Consider the following 17,857-nt stretch of genomic DNA (forward strand, 5'->3'; position numbering starts at 1 on the left):
TCTTTAACAGCATCTAAATTTTCTCCTTTAAATAATGAGATTTATCTTTTATCAAGTTTATAATATAATGGTTTAACACTTGATGATCTCGAATAATCGGATTACTATATAAATTTTCCCAAAGCTGACAATTGGGTACCATTTTTTCAGGGTCGTTTCGGTTCCTCTTAATTTGTTTGCAGGCAAATGACGTTAAAGAAAATAATAGATTTTTCAAAGTGTCAGGTCCTCTCTACAAAATGCCAATTTAACTGAAGAAATCCACATTTATTATTATTATTATTTTCTTGCATCGGGAAAGCCCTGATCAGCTCGACCTCAAATTTCAAATCATCCCTCAGCCTACTCGTCAGCTCATCACTCTGCATGAACAAACCCCATCATTAATACAAGTCGGCCTGACTACCGGTTCAGTTCGAGTTCCGAGACAAAATCAGTGATTTTTAATTCATTTGCGGGAGAACTGCAGAGTTCCCAACCCGGTTTTGTCTGAAATTGGACCGGACCAGCTGTCTGGCCAGGCTGCTATAACAACAAACGAGAGAGAGATACACCTGGCTGTGAAAGTGTATGATCAAAGAATGAAGAAGAAAATAGGGATTATAGGAGCAGGAATCAGTGGCCTGCTCGCTTGCAAACATGCAATGGAGAAGGGTTTTAATCCGATGGTATTTGAAGCCCGCAGCGGCTTAGGAGGTGTTTGGTCTCAGACCATAGAGTCGACCAAGCTCCAGACGCCCAAAAATTTTTTCCAGTTCTCGGATTTTGCTTGGCCGTCTTCTGTTAAAGAGAGTTTCCCTGATCACAATCAGGTGATGGAGTACCTCCAAGGTTATGCTGCTAACTTTAACATCATCCCAAGGATCATGTTTAACTCTAGAGTTACTTGTATTGACTATGTTACGCCTTCTGAGGAGGATTTGCTTTCTTGGGATTTGTGGGGTGGCACCGGTATTGCCATCTCCCCTACCGGAAAATGGGATGTCACCCTGCAGGATGCCCGGAATCCCTCTGCACAAGTTGTGGTAATCAAGTGATTCTTTAATATCTTGCTTATTTCGTCGCCATAAGCCTCTTTTTGCCGCTAATTCTTACTATGCAACACTTTTCATGTTCGTCATGTTTTGTCACTTACTGATACCATTTATTTAACTTTCCAATTAGGATGTGCTCATTTGTGTCATTTGTTTTCATCCTTTGCTTTGAATTTCAAGGTTCTTTTGTTAATTTTGCATGAAGAATTATCAACTGATGATAGGTTTTCTAGCAAATATTTATTACAATAAAAATTTATGGTTGAAATTTAAAATGGATCATTGATATAGTACACAAAAATAATATCATTTCATCCCATAAAAATAAGTTTACTTTTCCCTTTTATTTGATCCTATTTTACCCACTTTCTTTTCTTGAGATAATAATTTATTTTATAATTTATTAATATATTCTTATTTAAATTAAAATGAAAATATAAAATTTTATTAGTTTCAAAAATAATTTAGTAATATGAGATATTAAATTTTTAATAAAATAATATAAGTGGAAGACATATTAAGAAAATAAATACTAAATAAAATTTATTGTTTTAACTATGTATTAACAATATTTGCTTAAACTATATATAAAAAAGAAGCAAACCAATTTTTATGTAATAAAGCAGGTATTGTTTTATATATGTGCCCGCATTTCTTGCTACTGTGAAAAAAAAAAAAGCAATCTTTTTAAAATGTTTAAGGAAGGTATTAATAATAGTCAATTGATCAAATTTGACCAGATAAATCAAAATTTTTTTAATAAAATATTTTATGACAGTATAATGAAAAATGTTCTATGATGTTTTTTTTTGTTGTAATCTCAGGTGTACAGGATGGATTTTGTGATCCTTTGCATTGGGAATTTTAGTGACCTGCCAAACATACCAGATTTTCCATTGAACAAAGGGCCTGAAGTATTTGGAGGTCAAGTCTTGCATTCTATGGATTATGCAGCTATGGAGGATGACTGTGCTGCTGAGTTCATAAAAAACAAACGGGTTACTGTGGTTGGCTTTCAGAAATCAGCATTGGATGTAGCAGCTGAGGTTTCTAACAGAAATGGTAAGTAAATACCATCTCTATTTTGGAGAAACTTTTGAGACATCCTTTTATTTTGTAGTTGATGATTCTTGTGTAAAGGATTGCCTACTATTGTACTAGTGAAGTAGTTCGATTGTAAAGTCTACAAAATTTCAGTATGATGAGAATAATATCATATGATTTCTCTGAATTTTAGATTTACCCACATCTCATACTTCTGCTAAAAGTAGATAATACTTAATATCAAAATTAACAGATGTATCAATTTATTTTTAAAACTCGTAGTGCCTAGCGCTTTGCGTACAGGCCCGTGTATTGTTGTAGCGCCTACGTGCCAGTGGTGACTTAGTGCCGTGCCCAGCACTGCACCGACGGGCCAGTGGAGACTTGCTGCAGCGCCCCGTGCTGCACCTACGGGCCCGTGATGTGTCACGGCTCTCAGCCAAGTTTAGTTCTTGTATTTTGTCATGAAATAAATACTGAATTTATAACAAATGTATATTTATTCTTGTTCTTGTTAGGGGTGGAGAATCCATGTACATTGCTATTCAGATCGGTCTATTGGACAGTTCCTGAGTACCTGCACTTGTTCATGTTCAAATGTTTAACTCGTTTCACAGGGCTTATGGTTCACAAGCCTAATGAAGGATTCCTCTCTTGGATCTTAGCCTTCTTGCTTTCACCTCTGGTAATCTCTTACTATATCTCCAGTTATAACTCTAGTCCAGTAATTGACCTCTCTTGAGTTGATTTCAGCTTTGGATATTTTCAAAAATAATCGAGTGCTATCTCAAGTGGACACAACCATTGAAGGAATACAATATGATCCCAACTCATGGCTTCTTCGATCAGATCTCTTCATGCTTGCTCTCTGTATTACCAGACAATTTCTATGGCAAAGTCAAAGAAGGAAGCCTTCTCCTAAAGAAATCACAAAGCTTCAGCTTTTGTAAAAGTGGTTTAATTATAGAAGGTGAAGGGAAACCTATAGCAGCAGATATTGTCATCTTCGCAACAGGATACAAAGGTGATGAAAAGCTCAAGAACATGTTCAAATCCAGCTTCTTCCAGAAATGCATTACTGGGTCTTCAGCTCCATTCTATAGGTACTGAAACTAACTCTTCTAATAGGGAAAATTACTATTAGATCCCCGAAGTTTTAGGAATTTCATTGGTTCATCCGTATAATTTTTAAGTCCAATTAAAAGGCACTTTTAAATGCAACATAATTAGTAATTCTATTAGTATATATTGACAAATTGAATTAGACATTGGATAAACATCATAAATGCCTTTTAAATTTAGTCCATAACATTTTAAACAAAATATTATAGAGTCCTTCGCGTTTCGTCCTTTAACTAATGAAAATACTAAGAGAAAGACTAATTAGTTACATTTTAAGATGATAAAAATCTTTTTATTAGGATTAAGAATCATATAAACAAACTAATGAATTTCTTAAGAACTCAAAGACTTAATACTTAATAGTGATTCTTTCGTTTTAGCATTATTTTTCCTCAAGATCACTCCTATTTGTCGGAATAGTTAACTAACCTAATGAGATTTTCTTGTTATTATATTCAAGGGAATGCATTCATCCTCGAATCCCACAGCTAGCTATTCTCGGATATGCAGACAATTATACAACTTTGTTTACTACAGAAATGAGAAGCAAGTGGGTAGCACATTTTCTTGCAGGAAAATTCAAGTTACCGAGCGTAAGTGAAATGGAAAATGAAGTGACAAAATGGGAAGAATGTAAGAGGTATTATGCTAAAGAGAGATACAGAAGATCATGCCTGAATGCAATGCTGCAAATTTATTGCAATGATCAGTTGTGCAAGGACATGGGATACAATCGGAGAAGGAAAAGCTGCCTTATTACCGAGCTATTTGCTCCGTGTTATCCAAAAGATTACAAATACCTTAAATACCATTAAATAAAGGTAGACGAAAACTCATCTCCTTTTGCTAGCAGGAAAATTTCTTGCTTAAATCCAGTTCCTTATGGATTAAAAAAAATATATATGGTGAGGGAGATCTGTATGTAAAATAGTTAGGTGATACTTGCATATTTATGTTTTGCGTTCATATCGACAGGGTTGAAAATAAGTTTTTTGAGCAGTAATACTACTATGACTGAAGTTAGACATTAATAGAACATCTACTAATCTAATCCCTTGAGTATTGAAGTCGGTTGATGAAGATCATGGAATTCACTTTTTCTTTTTGGAGATTTTATTTTTGTATGATTGATTCCGAACAGAACTCGAGATCTTTCAGCCATACAAAGAAATCTGGTTCGGTACTAATGAATTAAAGTCTATTTAGTTAGTGATTATTTTAGACTGCATTCATCCTCCTTGGATAAGAGAAAAGAAGATACAATTGATTCTTTGAAGCAATTTATGTGATTCCATTTCTCATTATTTTTTATCTGTTGTGATTTTGAATTGTCAAGATTTTGTTTTATATGAGTCAGACAAATTTTATTGCAATGGTCTTGGCTTGTTAGGGCCACTTTCTTACCCTATGGATTGATTGTCTGGACTCTCCACTCAATCGATTTTGATCAAAAATTGAATAGAATTAAATCAGTCTGATTTGATTTGATTTAGTTCGATTTGATCAGTTTCAATTTTTAATAAACTTTTTACACTTTATTTTTAGTATTTTAAAATTTAATTAAAATATTTTAATTTTAATATGATCTAATTTCTCTATATTATTTAAAATAATATATTATTATCACTAATCGGTTCGGTTTGATTTTTTTAATTTTTTTCTGATTAAAATCAAACTGAACCGAAATAATCAAAATTTTTGAAATTAAAAATTAAATCGAAACGAAATTAATAAAAAATCAAACCGAATTTTAAAATTAATTCGGTTTAGTCTAATATAATATTATTTGAGTTAGGTTTAACTCATCAAAAAATAAAAGGACACATTACTCTTATTCCAAACTGATATGTAATTGAACGATTTGCTCAAGTGGTCATGTGCTAAAACATTTTTTATAAAGATAAATATTTTTTAATAATCGATCAAAATACTTCGACACATTATTTTCGTATATTTCATATACCATACAAATATTTTTAATTTATAAAATTGAAATTAAATTAAATTTATATTAATTTAATTAAAAATAAAGTGATCTAAATAAATATTTATTTAAATTTTTATCTTACTTTATAAAAAAAGAAGTTGAATCACCTATCCTAATATTCATCAAAGACATGCAATAAAATTAGTCCTCCCTCTTTGTGTTAATAATAATGGAGCCACAAGTAACTCTCATTCTTGTCATTAATAATTTATTTATTATTATTTTATTAAAATTTCTCTCCATATTATCATGATTTAATTGCAAAAAATTTCACTATTCTAAATTTTTATAATTATATTCCATATTAAAGTTATTATCAATTAAAGTTTATATTTTCTTTCTAAATGTATCATACTATTATTTATATTATTAAAAATTAATAAAATTATCCTACGTATCATCATGTCACTTGAATTTATTTTATAAGATATAATTATTAAAAATTTAAAAGTTTAGAGTTTGTTTATCAATTTCATTTTCTAAATTTATGTTAAGAGTTTAACTAGCCATTTTTAACTTCAGAGAAAAATTCTAAATTTCGTGACATATAATTCTAAATAAATTTTTAATAAAAAATCTAAATATAATTCTAAATTCTAAATTTGTCAAAGCTTATAGAATTATATTTTTCATAAAAAAAAATCTTGTAAAATAAAAAATATGACCTTTAAAACAATTCTATACTCTAACTTAATTTTAAACTTTTAAATTATCATTAATTTTATTTTTAGATTTTACTGGCACACTGATGCGATAATGACATATCAAATTATATAATAATTTTATTAGTTTCTAAAGTAAAAAATAATAATAAAATATATTTCTGAAAATTTATAAAGTTTAAAATTCAATTAATAGAGTAAAAAATAAAAATTTTAAAAAACTACTGAACAATTTTTTTTTAATAACTATATATATTTATGTGTCCATTTTTTAGTGACTTTGCCATATACACCAATTTTGTGCTGAAAACCCAAAAAGAAAAAAAAAAAAAAAAAAAAAAAAAAAAAGGATTTTGTTGCTTTGTGATCACCGCTTAGTTATTCAAATTGAAGCCATTAGCTTCAAGCAATGAAAATCGAAATGGAAGTGCAAATAATTTCCAAAAAGAATATCAAACCATCTTCTCCAACACCATCTCACCTAAGAATCTTCAAATTTTCCCTCCTAGATCAGCTATCGCCATCTTCATATTCTCCACTCATCCTCTTCTATCCCATGAATAACAACTCAACTCATCCCGATGTCTCCAGGAGATTAAGCCTGCTCAAATCATCTCTATCACGGACCTTAACTTTGTTTTACCCTCTAGCTGGAAATATCAAAAATGAACTTTCCATTGATTGCTATGATGAAGGTGCCTATTTTGCAGAAGCCAGAGTGAGCTCATGTAGCCTCCATGAATTCCTAACTCAACCTGATCTCCTGTTAATATATAAGCTCCTTCCATGTGAATTCCCATTTATGGAATTAGCACCAGGATCTTATGTGATGTGTATTCAAGCAAACGTCTTCAGTTGCGGTGGCATTGCCATTAGCATATGCATTTCCCACAAGATCATTTTGATGGTGCTGCACTTGGGACGTTTCTCAAGGGTTGGACTTCGGCTGCCAGGAGCTGCAATCAACGAATATCTCCTAATTTTCTTTCTGCTTCTCTTTTTCCTCCAAATGATGAGTTGTGGTTTAAAAACGCATCATTCTCCATGTGGCGTTCCTTCCTTAGAAAGGGAAATTGCATCACAAGATTTCCTCAGCAATAACCAAGCTGAAAGCTCAAGCAACGAGCTCAGGAGAGAAATGTCCCACACGAGTTGAGGTTGTCTCAGCTTTCCTGTGGAAGTCTATGATGGCTGCTTCTGCAGAATTGCATGGATTTCAGAGGCCTTATTTGCTAACCCATCTTGTGAATCTGCGGCGAAGAATGGAACCATCCTTGACAGAAAATTCATTAGGAAACTCCTGTGGTTAGCAGCTGCAAAATCACAGCAGATTCCAAGCCAGAATTCAGTGACTTGGTAGGCGAGGTGAAGAAAGCAATATCAAGAATTGATGCTGAGTTTTTCAAGCAAATCAAAGGAGATGAAGGGAAATCTGTGATGTCTGAGTTCTTCAAGACAGTAGCTGAAATGGGTTCAGGAGATGAAGTAGACTGCTTTGGATTTTCAAGTTGGAGTCACTTTGGTTATTATGGTGCTGATTTTGGGTGGGGGAAACCTGTGTGGGTTAGCAGTATTGGCTTGACAGCTTCAGTTTTTATGAATGTCATCGTTTTGGTTGAGACAAGGCTAAGTGATGGAATAGAAGCTTGGGTGACCCTAGACGAGCCAGACATGGCTATATTAGCAAGCAATCCAGAACTTCTCAAATTGGCATTGCTAATTGATGACTCGGTATGACACAGATCTATGTGAGAAGCATGATTTTGTAGAATAAAATAGAAGATTAATCAAACCCCTTCTGGTAATTTTGATTGATTTTCCGGCATTTATCTAAACATAATCTTCTTTAGTAGGCTTGCTGCTTGTGAAGACTGAAGAAAGTTTATTATATGATGATTTCCTAATTTAAAACCATCATTCCATCTATTTTAAACACTCTTTAAGAAAATGGTTCTATTTAACATAAATTTTAAAAACAATATTTCATATTTTGATTCGGTTAAAATAAATTAAAATAATAAATTAAAAAAAAATATTATTTTTTAATTCTTATCGTATTTGACTAATCACTGTCAAAATAATTATCCACTATCCGCTATTAAAATAGCTAATGTTCCTAAATTAAGCTTTAAACTATATAAATCAAGGTTTACTTATCTGAAAAATTTAAATTTGATTTCTCTTTAATTTTTTAATGAACAAACCAAAAAATCAGAAAGAGTTAAACTAATTCACAAATATCTCAATTCATTTATGGTTCTAATGGATTTTTATTTTAAAATTAATAAATTTAAAAATAATTAATTTTAATTAAATAAATATATTTATAGTGAAACTAGTAAATTTATAAATAAATAAATTTAAAAATTAAATTCAAACTTAACTCAGTTTAAAAAATTAAATATAGTCAATTTGAACCTTTATCCAGCAATTTAGCGACTAGTTCGGTTCCTGAAACTAGAGACTTGGAACCGGACCCTGGTATTTTCGGGTCTGATTTCGGATCATTTCAGAATCTAAATCAGAGGCCACACAATCTTCTTTATGGGCTTGAGGAATTAAAGCCCAGATCGGCTCTATCCTTCAAGTCAAGTACGATTCTCGGTCCATATTAATTATTTATTATTTATTATTATCCGAGGATCTGATGGTGGGTCCTATCCACGTTTGGACGATGGATCGGATCGGAGAAGATTTATTTATAATGTTCCAGACCGTCCGATCTAAAGAAGGTTTGATAAAAATAAAACCAAGAAATGAATTGTGGCCGTTGATTGAACAGGAAAGAAAAATCCGAATGACAAGCTGACAAAACCGCACACTCATTCTCTCTCATAGAGTCGAAAGTCTTACGTTGAATCGCGCTTGTCTGGAAAATGGAGCTGTAATGAGATGAGATAAAAACAAAGAAAGAGAAAGAAAGCAAACATTCTCTGCTTTTTCCTCTTCTTCTCCTCACGCATATGGCTTCTATCCTCTCTTTCTTCATCTTTTTCGTTCTTACATGTTTCTCATCCGCCAATGCTGAATCTAATTCCACCTTCACCCCCATCAATCGCGATCTCTACCATTCCAGGTATTGCTTCCTGCTTCTTCCCTTGACATGAATCAGTTTACTGTTATGTTATGTTGATTCTTCCTAATTGTGAAAGATTTATGTTAACTTTACAACTTTTATATTCTTTTTTTTGTTTTTAATAAATTTTTCTCACAATTTGAAGATTTTGAGATTTTAGTTGAATCCTGGTTAACAATGGTAAAGGTGGTACCTGTTTTATTGAAAGCAAAATTATTTGATGCTTTTGTTCAAATTAATTAACTGGAAGGATGATGGGTTTTTCTTAAACATTCTTATTTTGCAGTATCGATTTGTTAGAGCAGATAAAGGCATTGGTTCATCGTCACCCAGACAAACTCACTGTATGTGACATTTGCGCTTTATTAGTTGTTTTCCTTTCTTAAGCTTGAAAGTTATCATTTTCAATGGTTTTTACAGTTGGAGACGATTAAAACTGGAAACAAAGGTTACCAGGCAGAGATCACAGTGGCTACTTATTGTAGGAGTAGGAGAGGAAGTGATGACAGGTCTAAGTTTCGGATCCTTCTTGTAAGTTTCTGCATTATTCTTTAGATTCTATGTGGAGCCCGTCAAGTTGTTAACTCTTACCTTAGTTTTTCCTGTTTGCTAAAGTTAAAGAAAAGAAAGAAAATTTGAAATGTATATGGTTCTGATTTAAATTGCGGAAGAAATGGGGAAATGAAAGACAATATATTATCTAACCCTATTATCAATTTGATTAGAATATCTCAGATTAGTAATTGCTGGTTTTCTTGACAGATAATTCCTTGTCTTCCAGAGTTTTGGACAGCATGGTAGGGAGCTCATTACATCAGAACTTGCATTGCGGATATTGTCAATCTTAAGTGAAGAACAGTTTTTACCCAATACAAATCCAACTTCCTTAAAAAGTGCTCTAGACAAGCTTATCATAAAGGTAACTTCGCATCTGACGTCATTTCTTCCCTTACCTTTGCTAATGTAGCTGTGATCTGCCAATTCTGAGTGGACTAGAATGTCTATCAATTTTTGCAATTTGTGAGTTATGACCTGTAATCTATAGGAGCAAAAGATACACAGTCATTCTTAATGATAAACCATTATAATATATGAAACTATCTTACATTCTAATGGATTATAAATTTTTTTTTGTTGCTCTCTTTATCCTTTTTTTTACTTCAGTGTTTTGAGTTATGACCTGTAATCTATAGGAGCAAAAGATACACAGTCATTCTTAATGATAAACCATTATAATATATGAAACTATCTTACATTCTAATGGATTATAAATTTTTTTTTGTTGCTCTCTTTATCCTTTTTTTTACTTCAGTGTTTACCCTGCCTATTTGATGTCTGTGGCCTCTGTTGCTAATACTTGCATAAATATGTAAGTTTGACCATAGGAGCTAGATTATCCTTTGTTGGGAGACTTTATCCATCTTACTAGTCATGTTTTGTTCCAGGAAATCTGAATTGTTTTCCCTAGTTATATTGAAACTTGTTTAGTTATATTTTGTGTTCCAATAAATTCATTGTGTGGGAAAGAGGTGTTGAAGCAAAACCAAACATTTATGAAAATCATGTAATGCTAAAAGGAAGTATCATGCTTCATATCCATGTTTTCGAAAATTTCCTTATTGAACTTTGATGTTTTACCAATGCTAATTCCAATGATATACAGGTGGTGCCTCTCGAAAATTTGAATGGCCGCAAATTCGTTGAAGGAGGAGATCTTTGTGAGAGGAGAAATGGTCTTACAGTTGATTTTTGTGATTCAATATGAATACTAGGAAAGACATTGTAATATAAACTTTTTATCTTTTTGTGGCAGGAAGAGGAGTTGATCTCAACCGGAACTGGAGTGTTGATTGGGGCAAAAAGGAGAAGGTTTGCTATGCTCATTGACTCTATTCTCATTGCATTCTACACTGTATTTCATACTAGAATGTCATGTTTTAAGCTCCTGGTGTAGATGAACCAATTGCAAGAGTGGAGCTCTGCCAACTAATGTACTGTCTTTGGCAATTCTTAACTATAATTTTAAATGAGCATAATATGAGATTTATTTTGGGACAAAACCTATATTGGTTATCATTGACAAAGCTGTAGACTAAAGCATTGAGGTTTTAGCGTTCCCTTCTCTACTATTAAATGTTTATATGCTATATTTTCAAATTAACAGTATGATATTGTGTGATATGATGTCTTTGTCTCATGTTAGTTGTTTATCCAATTATAGGATTATGATCCATATGAAGAGAATCCGGGCTCTGCTCCCTTCAGTGAGCCTGAAACCCAAATAATGCGGAAACTTGCCCTATCATTTGATCCTCACATATGGGTTAACGTGCACTCTGGAATGGAGGTAAGTGATACCAGGTTCCTTAGCAACATTTCTTTGATTCTTTCCTCCTGTTGATGTACTGATGCATGTGAAAGAAATTTATGAACTAGTATATCATCTACAATACCCAAGATAATGACATTAGGGTACCAGTGTGTGCAATTGAAAAATCACTGATGAAGTATTCATTCATGAACTTTCTTGTTTTAATGATTTATTCTATAAACTATACCATCTTTCATTCAGAAACTTTGGTGAATGTTCTGGATTAAAAAAGGGAGTATGTTTAATATAATGCAATGATTATGGCCGAAGAACAAGTCCATTTTGGTTAATTAACAGTTCGTTCCTTTTTCTGTTTGTTCAGGCTTTGTTTATGCCATATGACCACAGAAACACAACCCCTGATGGGTCACCTACAGAGCGGATGAAATCATTGCTTAATGAACTAAATCAAGTTCATTGTCACAACCGTTGCATGATTGGTTCAGGAGGAGGCTCTGTTGGGTTAGTCTATTTTTCTGTGAGCCTTACAGTCAAACAATGATTTGCCGAGTTCAAGCAAGATAAACATGTTCATTATTGCTTAATTACAGTGCAGTACACATTCGCATGTGAACCTACATTTATGGCTTCCTTTGTGTTTGTTTTGGGATGTACCTCTTCCAATTTAGCATAAATAGCCTTTTCTGCATTCTGAAATGTCTGGTCGTGCTCTCATGCAGGCTGCAACTCAAGAGTAACATGGGTTATAATGTGATACATATATAAATATAGGGTTGTTATGATTGCAGAGCCGAATGCAAAAAGCTTCATGAAGTCTTATAGGCATTACAAGTACTTTTGATAATATTAAAGCATGTTTATCTCTTCTTTATGGGGAAAAAAATAGTTCTCTAGTTTGTATTCAGCAAGCATGTCTAAATCATATTGAACCTCTGATTTTGTCATATCTGATATGGCGTGCAATGTAGTTCGACTTGTAGGTCTAGTTCATGTAGTAGGATTACAGTAGCAGGATGCCAGAACCTGAATGTGAGACAGCTTATAGCTCTCATATTCAAGTTCAAGTTCTTGCAGAGTTTGCAGGGCTGTAGGAGATGGCACCCATTTCTTCTAGCATTTGATTATCTTTGCATATTGTTGAAAGACTTAAGCACCCCATTTGCTGTAAAATGTTGAATCATGATCTTATGTTCATCAATATGGATATTCCTGTAAGAAAAATTACAATATTGACATGCTTATAGTTGTTATCCATGCTCAAATTTAGGTATCTTGCACATGGGACAGCAACAGATTACATGTACGATATTGTAAAAGTGCCTCTGGCTTTCACCTTTGAGGTTAGTGAAATGGTGAACTTTCATAAAATTACTTAAAGCTAGTATCCTTTGTTTATATTTTACTTGACTGGCAGATATATGGGGATCCAACAGCTTCATCAAAAGACTGCTTTAAAATGTTCAATCCTGTCGACCTCACTACCTTCAATGTATGTTATGTTATTTTTCAAATTTGTCACTCCATTATTTTCTCTCTTCGTTTATTTTTATGAATATTTTTTGTTATAAATTAAAACTGAGAAGGAAATGGCAATTGCTGATGGGAAGTAATTTGTTGAAATTTAATGACTAAATAATTGGTTTTTGGATCCAGAGAGTTCTGAATGATTGGTCTGCTGCCTTTTTCAAAATATTTAAATTGGGACCACTCCAACTAGATGAGATTGGATCAAAGGGCTCCACATCCAATTTGGACAAGTGGGTATCAATAGATGAATATCTTGATGGGTACTTAATGGAGAGGAGAAATAGATATGGGAAGAAGATGGAGGTGCTAGATCTTGGGATGCAGGAGATAAGAACATATTTTAGGCTCTTCTTGCTATCCTCTGTTCTGTTGTTGTTCATGTTCTGTTCTAGAATTGCAAAGAGCAAGTCTAGTAGACCGTAGACCTATTGATTCGGCCACGGCCACGGCCACAGTATAATTTGCACGTATACGCGTGGGTTTTTGATTGATAGAGACATAGATGTATTACATTCTTTAGAGAAGAGATTTTGATTTGTGTAATTAAACTTCATATAGGATCTTTTGTTTTTTTTTTTTCACAATGGGGCGAAGGGATTATTTAGTGAGCATGTGCTTTCTCTTTCAACTTCCAGTATATGAATGTCACTTCCTGGAATAACTGTATTTTTTGAGTTTATAATTTTCTGATGAGTGAGCGACGAACAAGATAAAAGCAGTTATCTTTTGCGATATATTTTAATTTTAATTCAATGCTGCAGCATTGTAGAGAACTAGAGATCCGATGAGGTTATCCGAAATCAATCATTATTTCCAAGCACAAATAAGCAATGAAAGGAGAGAAAAGAAAATGGCAGGTTAATCCATTGTACAACAGAAACACACAAGACCCCAAGTTTTTGTAGAATCATTATGATACAGAGTAACAAGGATGTAAACTTTTTTAAAGAAATTGCATCTATTTTCCTTTATGATATAACAGTGATCGGAATTGTCAATTCCGAATTGAAGTGATTATAATACATGACACTGACAACAACTTGCATGTTATGTGGTGTTCGTATGAAGCCAAGAACTTTACAATCTAAATGAGAGATGATGAATGAAGATGCCCCCAAGTCTCTGTTTTGACCTTACGTATGGTTTTTGAATGCAGAATTTCATTGTCCCTGGATGAGAATCCTTCCAACTTATTAACGTACAAAAATGTAGTTGTTCCTGCAAGACCATTTAGGCCAAAGAATGACAATTATTTGACAAGGGAGGGGATTAGTATGCTTATCATCACAGTACTATAAGAGGGCTTTCAAAATAGCAAAGGCATGATAAAACAACATATCCAGAACTTATAAGCAAATTGCAGAAACTCAAGCTTTTTTATATTTCAATATGATAACATGCCAAAACTGAATATTAAAATGTAACATCAGTTAAAGGACTGCAGTCACAAACCTTAAATTGGCAAATGATTAGTGACCTTAACCATGAGTCCATGACAGTTGATCCCACAACTTTCACTTTTTGACTATAATTTTAGTGTTTGCTTCATGTATTTTAGTGCAGATCGTAGCATTGCTCTAGCTTTCCTATCTGGAGTACACCCAGCCAAAATCATTTCTTCATATACAGATGGCACCTGAAACCATGCACCAAGCCTTCACATCAGACTGAGTATAGCTTTTGAAATTGATACATAATCATAGGAAAGCGCAGAAACTGTCTAGAGGCATTTGATGCCATTTTCCTTTCCTATTCACTTCATTCTGATTAATATTGAGTGTTTTGAGGTTATCAATTACATTCATGAACCTGTCACAATGCAGACATGCACAAATTAATTCGTTATGTAAAATGCAGACAGTGATGACTGCAGTATCTATGGCATGTAAAAATATTTGGCAGAGCTGCTTAAAACGACTATTACCCACACAACTCAAGTTACCAATCTTTTTTTTCTTTTTTTTGGTTGAAACGAGACATCTATTACTCTCAACAGCAATTAAAACATCTAATATATGATAGATTTCTTAGTTGTTTTGTACAGTTTGGTTATTTTGGCGGTTAAATGAATTATTGACAAAAAAAAAAAAGAAAGATAGATGGCCTTAAAAAACAACCATCCATCCAATACACTCAAAATTCGAACTGCTTACCTTGCAAGTATCATCTCACAAAATCAAAGGGAAAAGAAGCAAGTAAAAAAGATGATGGCATATACGCAATCAAGATGGCTAGGGTGGCAGACCTTAACCTAAATTAATGAAAGTGCATTTGCTTGTAGGCATTAGGCAATGAATATAGCAACACAAAATTTTTAACATTTCATAAGTAGATAATATCATATACGATCAGGGACATCTGATAGCCATCATAACTGCATTTGAGCAAAATAACTTGCCTTGTTAAATTTATCTACACGAATCAGAGCTTTCATAAGTGTAGTATATGTTACGACATCTGGCTTCAAATCCTGCAATTCCAGTGGCCAACGGACATGTCAGCAGATGGAAAAACAAATTTTAGCTTTCCAATAAAAGGGGAAACTGGAAGTTGTTAAACAATCAATTAACCAATAGTTACATTTTCCTTCATGTACTGCAGCACTGCAAATGCTTCAACATCTCTCCTATCCTCACCAAATGCATTGATCAAAGAATTCAGAGCTAAAATACTAGGGCTCAGGCCATCTGATCTCATTAACCTAAACGCATTTAGTGCATGCTCAGATAAACCCTGTGAGCAAATGAAATAGAAGACTATCAGTGAGTGCAAAGAAAAATGCCACTAACACGTGCTTTGGTAAAAAATCAAACAGTAGATAATTAACGCATAAAATGACAGTAATCTCTATTAAATCCAACAAAGCAAAACGAAGACAAGCCAGACGTTTGCAGTCAATGATGTGTTGTTTCTTTTATTCCTCCTCTTTTCTTTTAAATATATTTATGGAAAATGATTTATGTGCCTATTGAATATAGCAAACTTGAATCAACTGAGACGTAACCATATCAAGAAATTAGCAAAATCATTTCATGACGTGGTTAAATGAATTCATGGTAAGTTTTGAGGCAATAACATACCCTTTGTGCATAAGCATTTATCAATGCATTATACATGGTAGAGGATGGTTTCAACCCTGCAGACTTCATATCCTCTAAGCACTCAGTCGCATCATTAAATCTCCCTGACTGCCCATAAATATCAACGAGTGTGGTATATGTTACAACATTAGGCAATAAACCGTGACTCCGCATTTTTCCCATCAAATTTTTCACATCATCCCATTTCTGCCTCTCCCCAAACGAATTAATCATAATGTTAAATGTTGTAGTACATGGTGAGTAACCTTTTTCCATCATTTCCTCAAACAACTCCTCAGCTCTATCATGCCGCCCTGCCTTACAATGACAGTCTAAAAGTGTATTCCATGTAACAGTGTCAGGCTGTATCCCCTCAGACAGCATCCTATCGAAGGTAGCCATTGCATGATCAAGGCAATCAAACTTGCCAAAAGTATCAATCATGACATTGTAAAAATGCCTATCAGGGCGCACCCCAATATTTTTCATCTCCTTTAAGACCTGAAAGGATTTCTGCCACTCCCCTCTATCCCGATAGGAAGCTAAAATTCTGCTGAAAACATAGGAATTAGGCATCACGTTGCTTGCTTCCATTTCCTTCAAAACAATTCTTGCGCTTTCCCATCTTCCTGCATTAGCATAGGCATCAATTAGCAGACTGTAAGTGTGTTCATCTGGTGAAACTCCACTTCTCTCCATCTCAGAAACAATAAATTCCGCATCTTTCAGCAAACCAGCTTTCACATACCCCTTAAGAAGCGCATTATAAGCCCTAGTCCTGGGTTTCAATCCGTTGTCTTTCATTTCTTCGAAAATAGACTCAGCCTCTGTAGTCCTTCCCGATTCTCCCAAGGCCGATATAACTGCGACAAGAGTCGACGTTCTTGGGCTCAATCCATTGCCTTGAACCATACCTAGGAATTCCATAGCCCGGCTAGGATCACCTGCCTTTGCAAAGCCAATAATTATGTCATTTGAGAGCTGAACGTCAAGCTCAAGTTTATCGCACTCGATTTCGTTATAAAGCTTTTGCAGAATCACAGAATCGATTCTATTTGATCGTGTAAGAGACTGAATTATCAAGCTGTAATTGACGAAATCCGATGGGTAACCATCCAGGCGCATTCTAGAAATCAAATTGAGTGCCTTTTCAAGATCGTTGTTGCGGGCACAGGCATTTATTAGGGCATTGTAGGTTAATGGAGATAAGGTCTGTCTCTGAGAGAGCAAAAACGCCTCGTACAACTTCTCCGAACGGCCAAGTGCGTGAATAAGAATCGAATAGAGTAGCTCATAGGAGAAACAGAGATTATGTTTCTGGAGCCATGAAACGACGGCGTACCCTAGACCTATGGAGGATGAAGAAGTGCAGAGAGATTTGAGAAGAGAGTGCCAGAGTGGACCAGGTACGGCCCTGTATGACTCAGCAAGCTGAAACTCTGTGGCATCCAGTGAAGTAGGTGAAGCTGATTCGGAGTCATCGGACGTTGCAGAAGATGATATTTGATTGGACAAGAAGTCAAGAAGTGGAGTAAAGTCGTAACGGCGGCTCTGGAGGGGGAGAATATCGTCCATGTCATTTTGATCGTTATTGAGCCGTCTCGAAGAGGAGACAGTGGGGCCAGCCAAATTAGTGGGGTTTGTTAGTGCGGTTGTGGAAGTGGTGGCTGAAACAGGCGGTTGAGAGATAAGGTGGTGGTGGTGGTGGTGCAGGAGGGGGAATGGAGAAGGAATTTGAATTGAAGGAAAGCGAGTCGGAGGAGGTGGTGGGAAAAGAAGCATTTTTTGCATATGTTTGCTTATCCTCAGAGAGAGAGAGAGGATTGGAGGGAGAGAGCTAGCGAGTGAGCGAGCGAGCAATGGTGGCTCATCGAGGAAGGAGGAGGTTTGGATAATCGACGGGCCGAAAAAGACAGGTGAAGCGCAGATCTTTTACACGTTCCGCTGGCCAGTACGACGTCGTAGATTTGCAAAAAATTTGTTATTACGGTTA

The 17,857-nt window shown here is 34.4% G+C and overlaps 3 protein-coding genes and 1 pseudogene across 5 annotated transcripts; 3 read left to right on the forward strand and 1 right to left on the reverse strand.

Moving 5' to 3' along the window:
- The first annotated feature begins 209 nt into the window (after positions 1 to 209).
- LOC110615134 (probable flavin-containing monooxygenase 1) lies at positions 210 to 4,265 on the forward strand. The gene is made up of 5 exons (XM_021756851.2): positions 210 to 1,025; positions 1,859 to 2,096; positions 2,597 to 2,763; positions 2,832 to 3,181; positions 3,661 to 4,265. Exons 1-5 carry the CDS (start codon positions 582 to 584, stop codon positions 4,013 to 4,015), a joined length of 1,554 nt encoding a protein of 517 aa, XP_021612543.1. The 5' UTR covers positions 210 to 581; the 3' UTR covers positions 4,016 to 4,265.
- A 1,958-nt stretch (positions 4,266 to 6,223) lies between these two features.
- Positions 6,224 to 7,633, forward strand: LOC110615388 (annotated as a pseudogene).
- A 1,051-nt stretch (positions 7,634 to 8,684) lies between these two features.
- On the forward strand, positions 8,685 to 13,446 carry LOC110616250 (metallocarboxypeptidase A-like protein MCYG_01475). Its single transcript, XM_021758610.2, has 11 exons — positions 8,685 to 8,925; positions 9,212 to 9,269; positions 9,346 to 9,456; positions 9,707 to 9,844; positions 10,589 to 10,658; positions 10,739 to 10,794; positions 11,147 to 11,272; positions 11,619 to 11,758; positions 12,525 to 12,597; positions 12,672 to 12,746; positions 12,911 to 13,446. The coding sequence occupies exons 1-11, from the start codon at positions 8,813 to 8,815 to the stop codon at positions 13,205 to 13,207; spliced, it is 1,257 nt and encodes a 418-aa protein (XP_021614302.1). The 5' UTR covers positions 8,685 to 8,812; the 3' UTR covers positions 13,208 to 13,446.
- A 169-nt stretch (positions 13,447 to 13,615) lies between these two features.
- On the reverse strand, positions 13,616 to 17,796 carry LOC110616249 (pentatricopeptide repeat-containing protein At5g42310, chloroplastic). Of its 3 annotated transcripts, XR_006350630.1 has the most exons (5): positions 15,865 to 17,796; positions 15,365 to 15,517; positions 15,183 to 15,254; positions 14,237 to 14,420; positions 13,616 to 14,002 (listed from the first exon to the last, which is right to left on the reverse strand). XR_006350630.1 is itself a non-coding variant. In XM_043956433.1 (4 exons), the coding sequence occupies exons 1-4, from the start codon at positions 17,653 to 17,655 to the stop codon at positions 14,310 to 14,312; spliced, it is 2,127 nt and encodes a 708-aa protein (XP_043812368.1). In that variant the 5' UTR covers positions 17,656 to 17,796; the 3' UTR covers positions 14,236 to 14,309. The 3 variants fall into 3 exon arrangements, 2 of the variants coding, with proteins under 2 accessions (XP_043812368.1, XP_043812369.1); XM_043956433.1 differs by lacking the exon at positions 13,616 to 14,002 and having other exon boundaries at positions 14,236 to 14,420; XM_043956434.1 differs by lacking the exons at positions 13,616 to 14,002; positions 14,237 to 14,420 and adding an exon at positions 14,433 to 14,593.
- Positions 17,797 to 17,857: the final 61 nt, after the last annotated feature.

Source organism: Manihot esculenta, chromosome 5 (genome assembly GCF_001659605.2).
Source record: "Manihot esculenta cultivar AM560-2 chromosome 5, M.esculenta_v8, whole genome shotgun sequence".
Classification (NCBI taxonomy): Eukaryota; Viridiplantae; Streptophyta; class Magnoliopsida; order Malpighiales; family Euphorbiaceae; genus Manihot; species Manihot esculenta.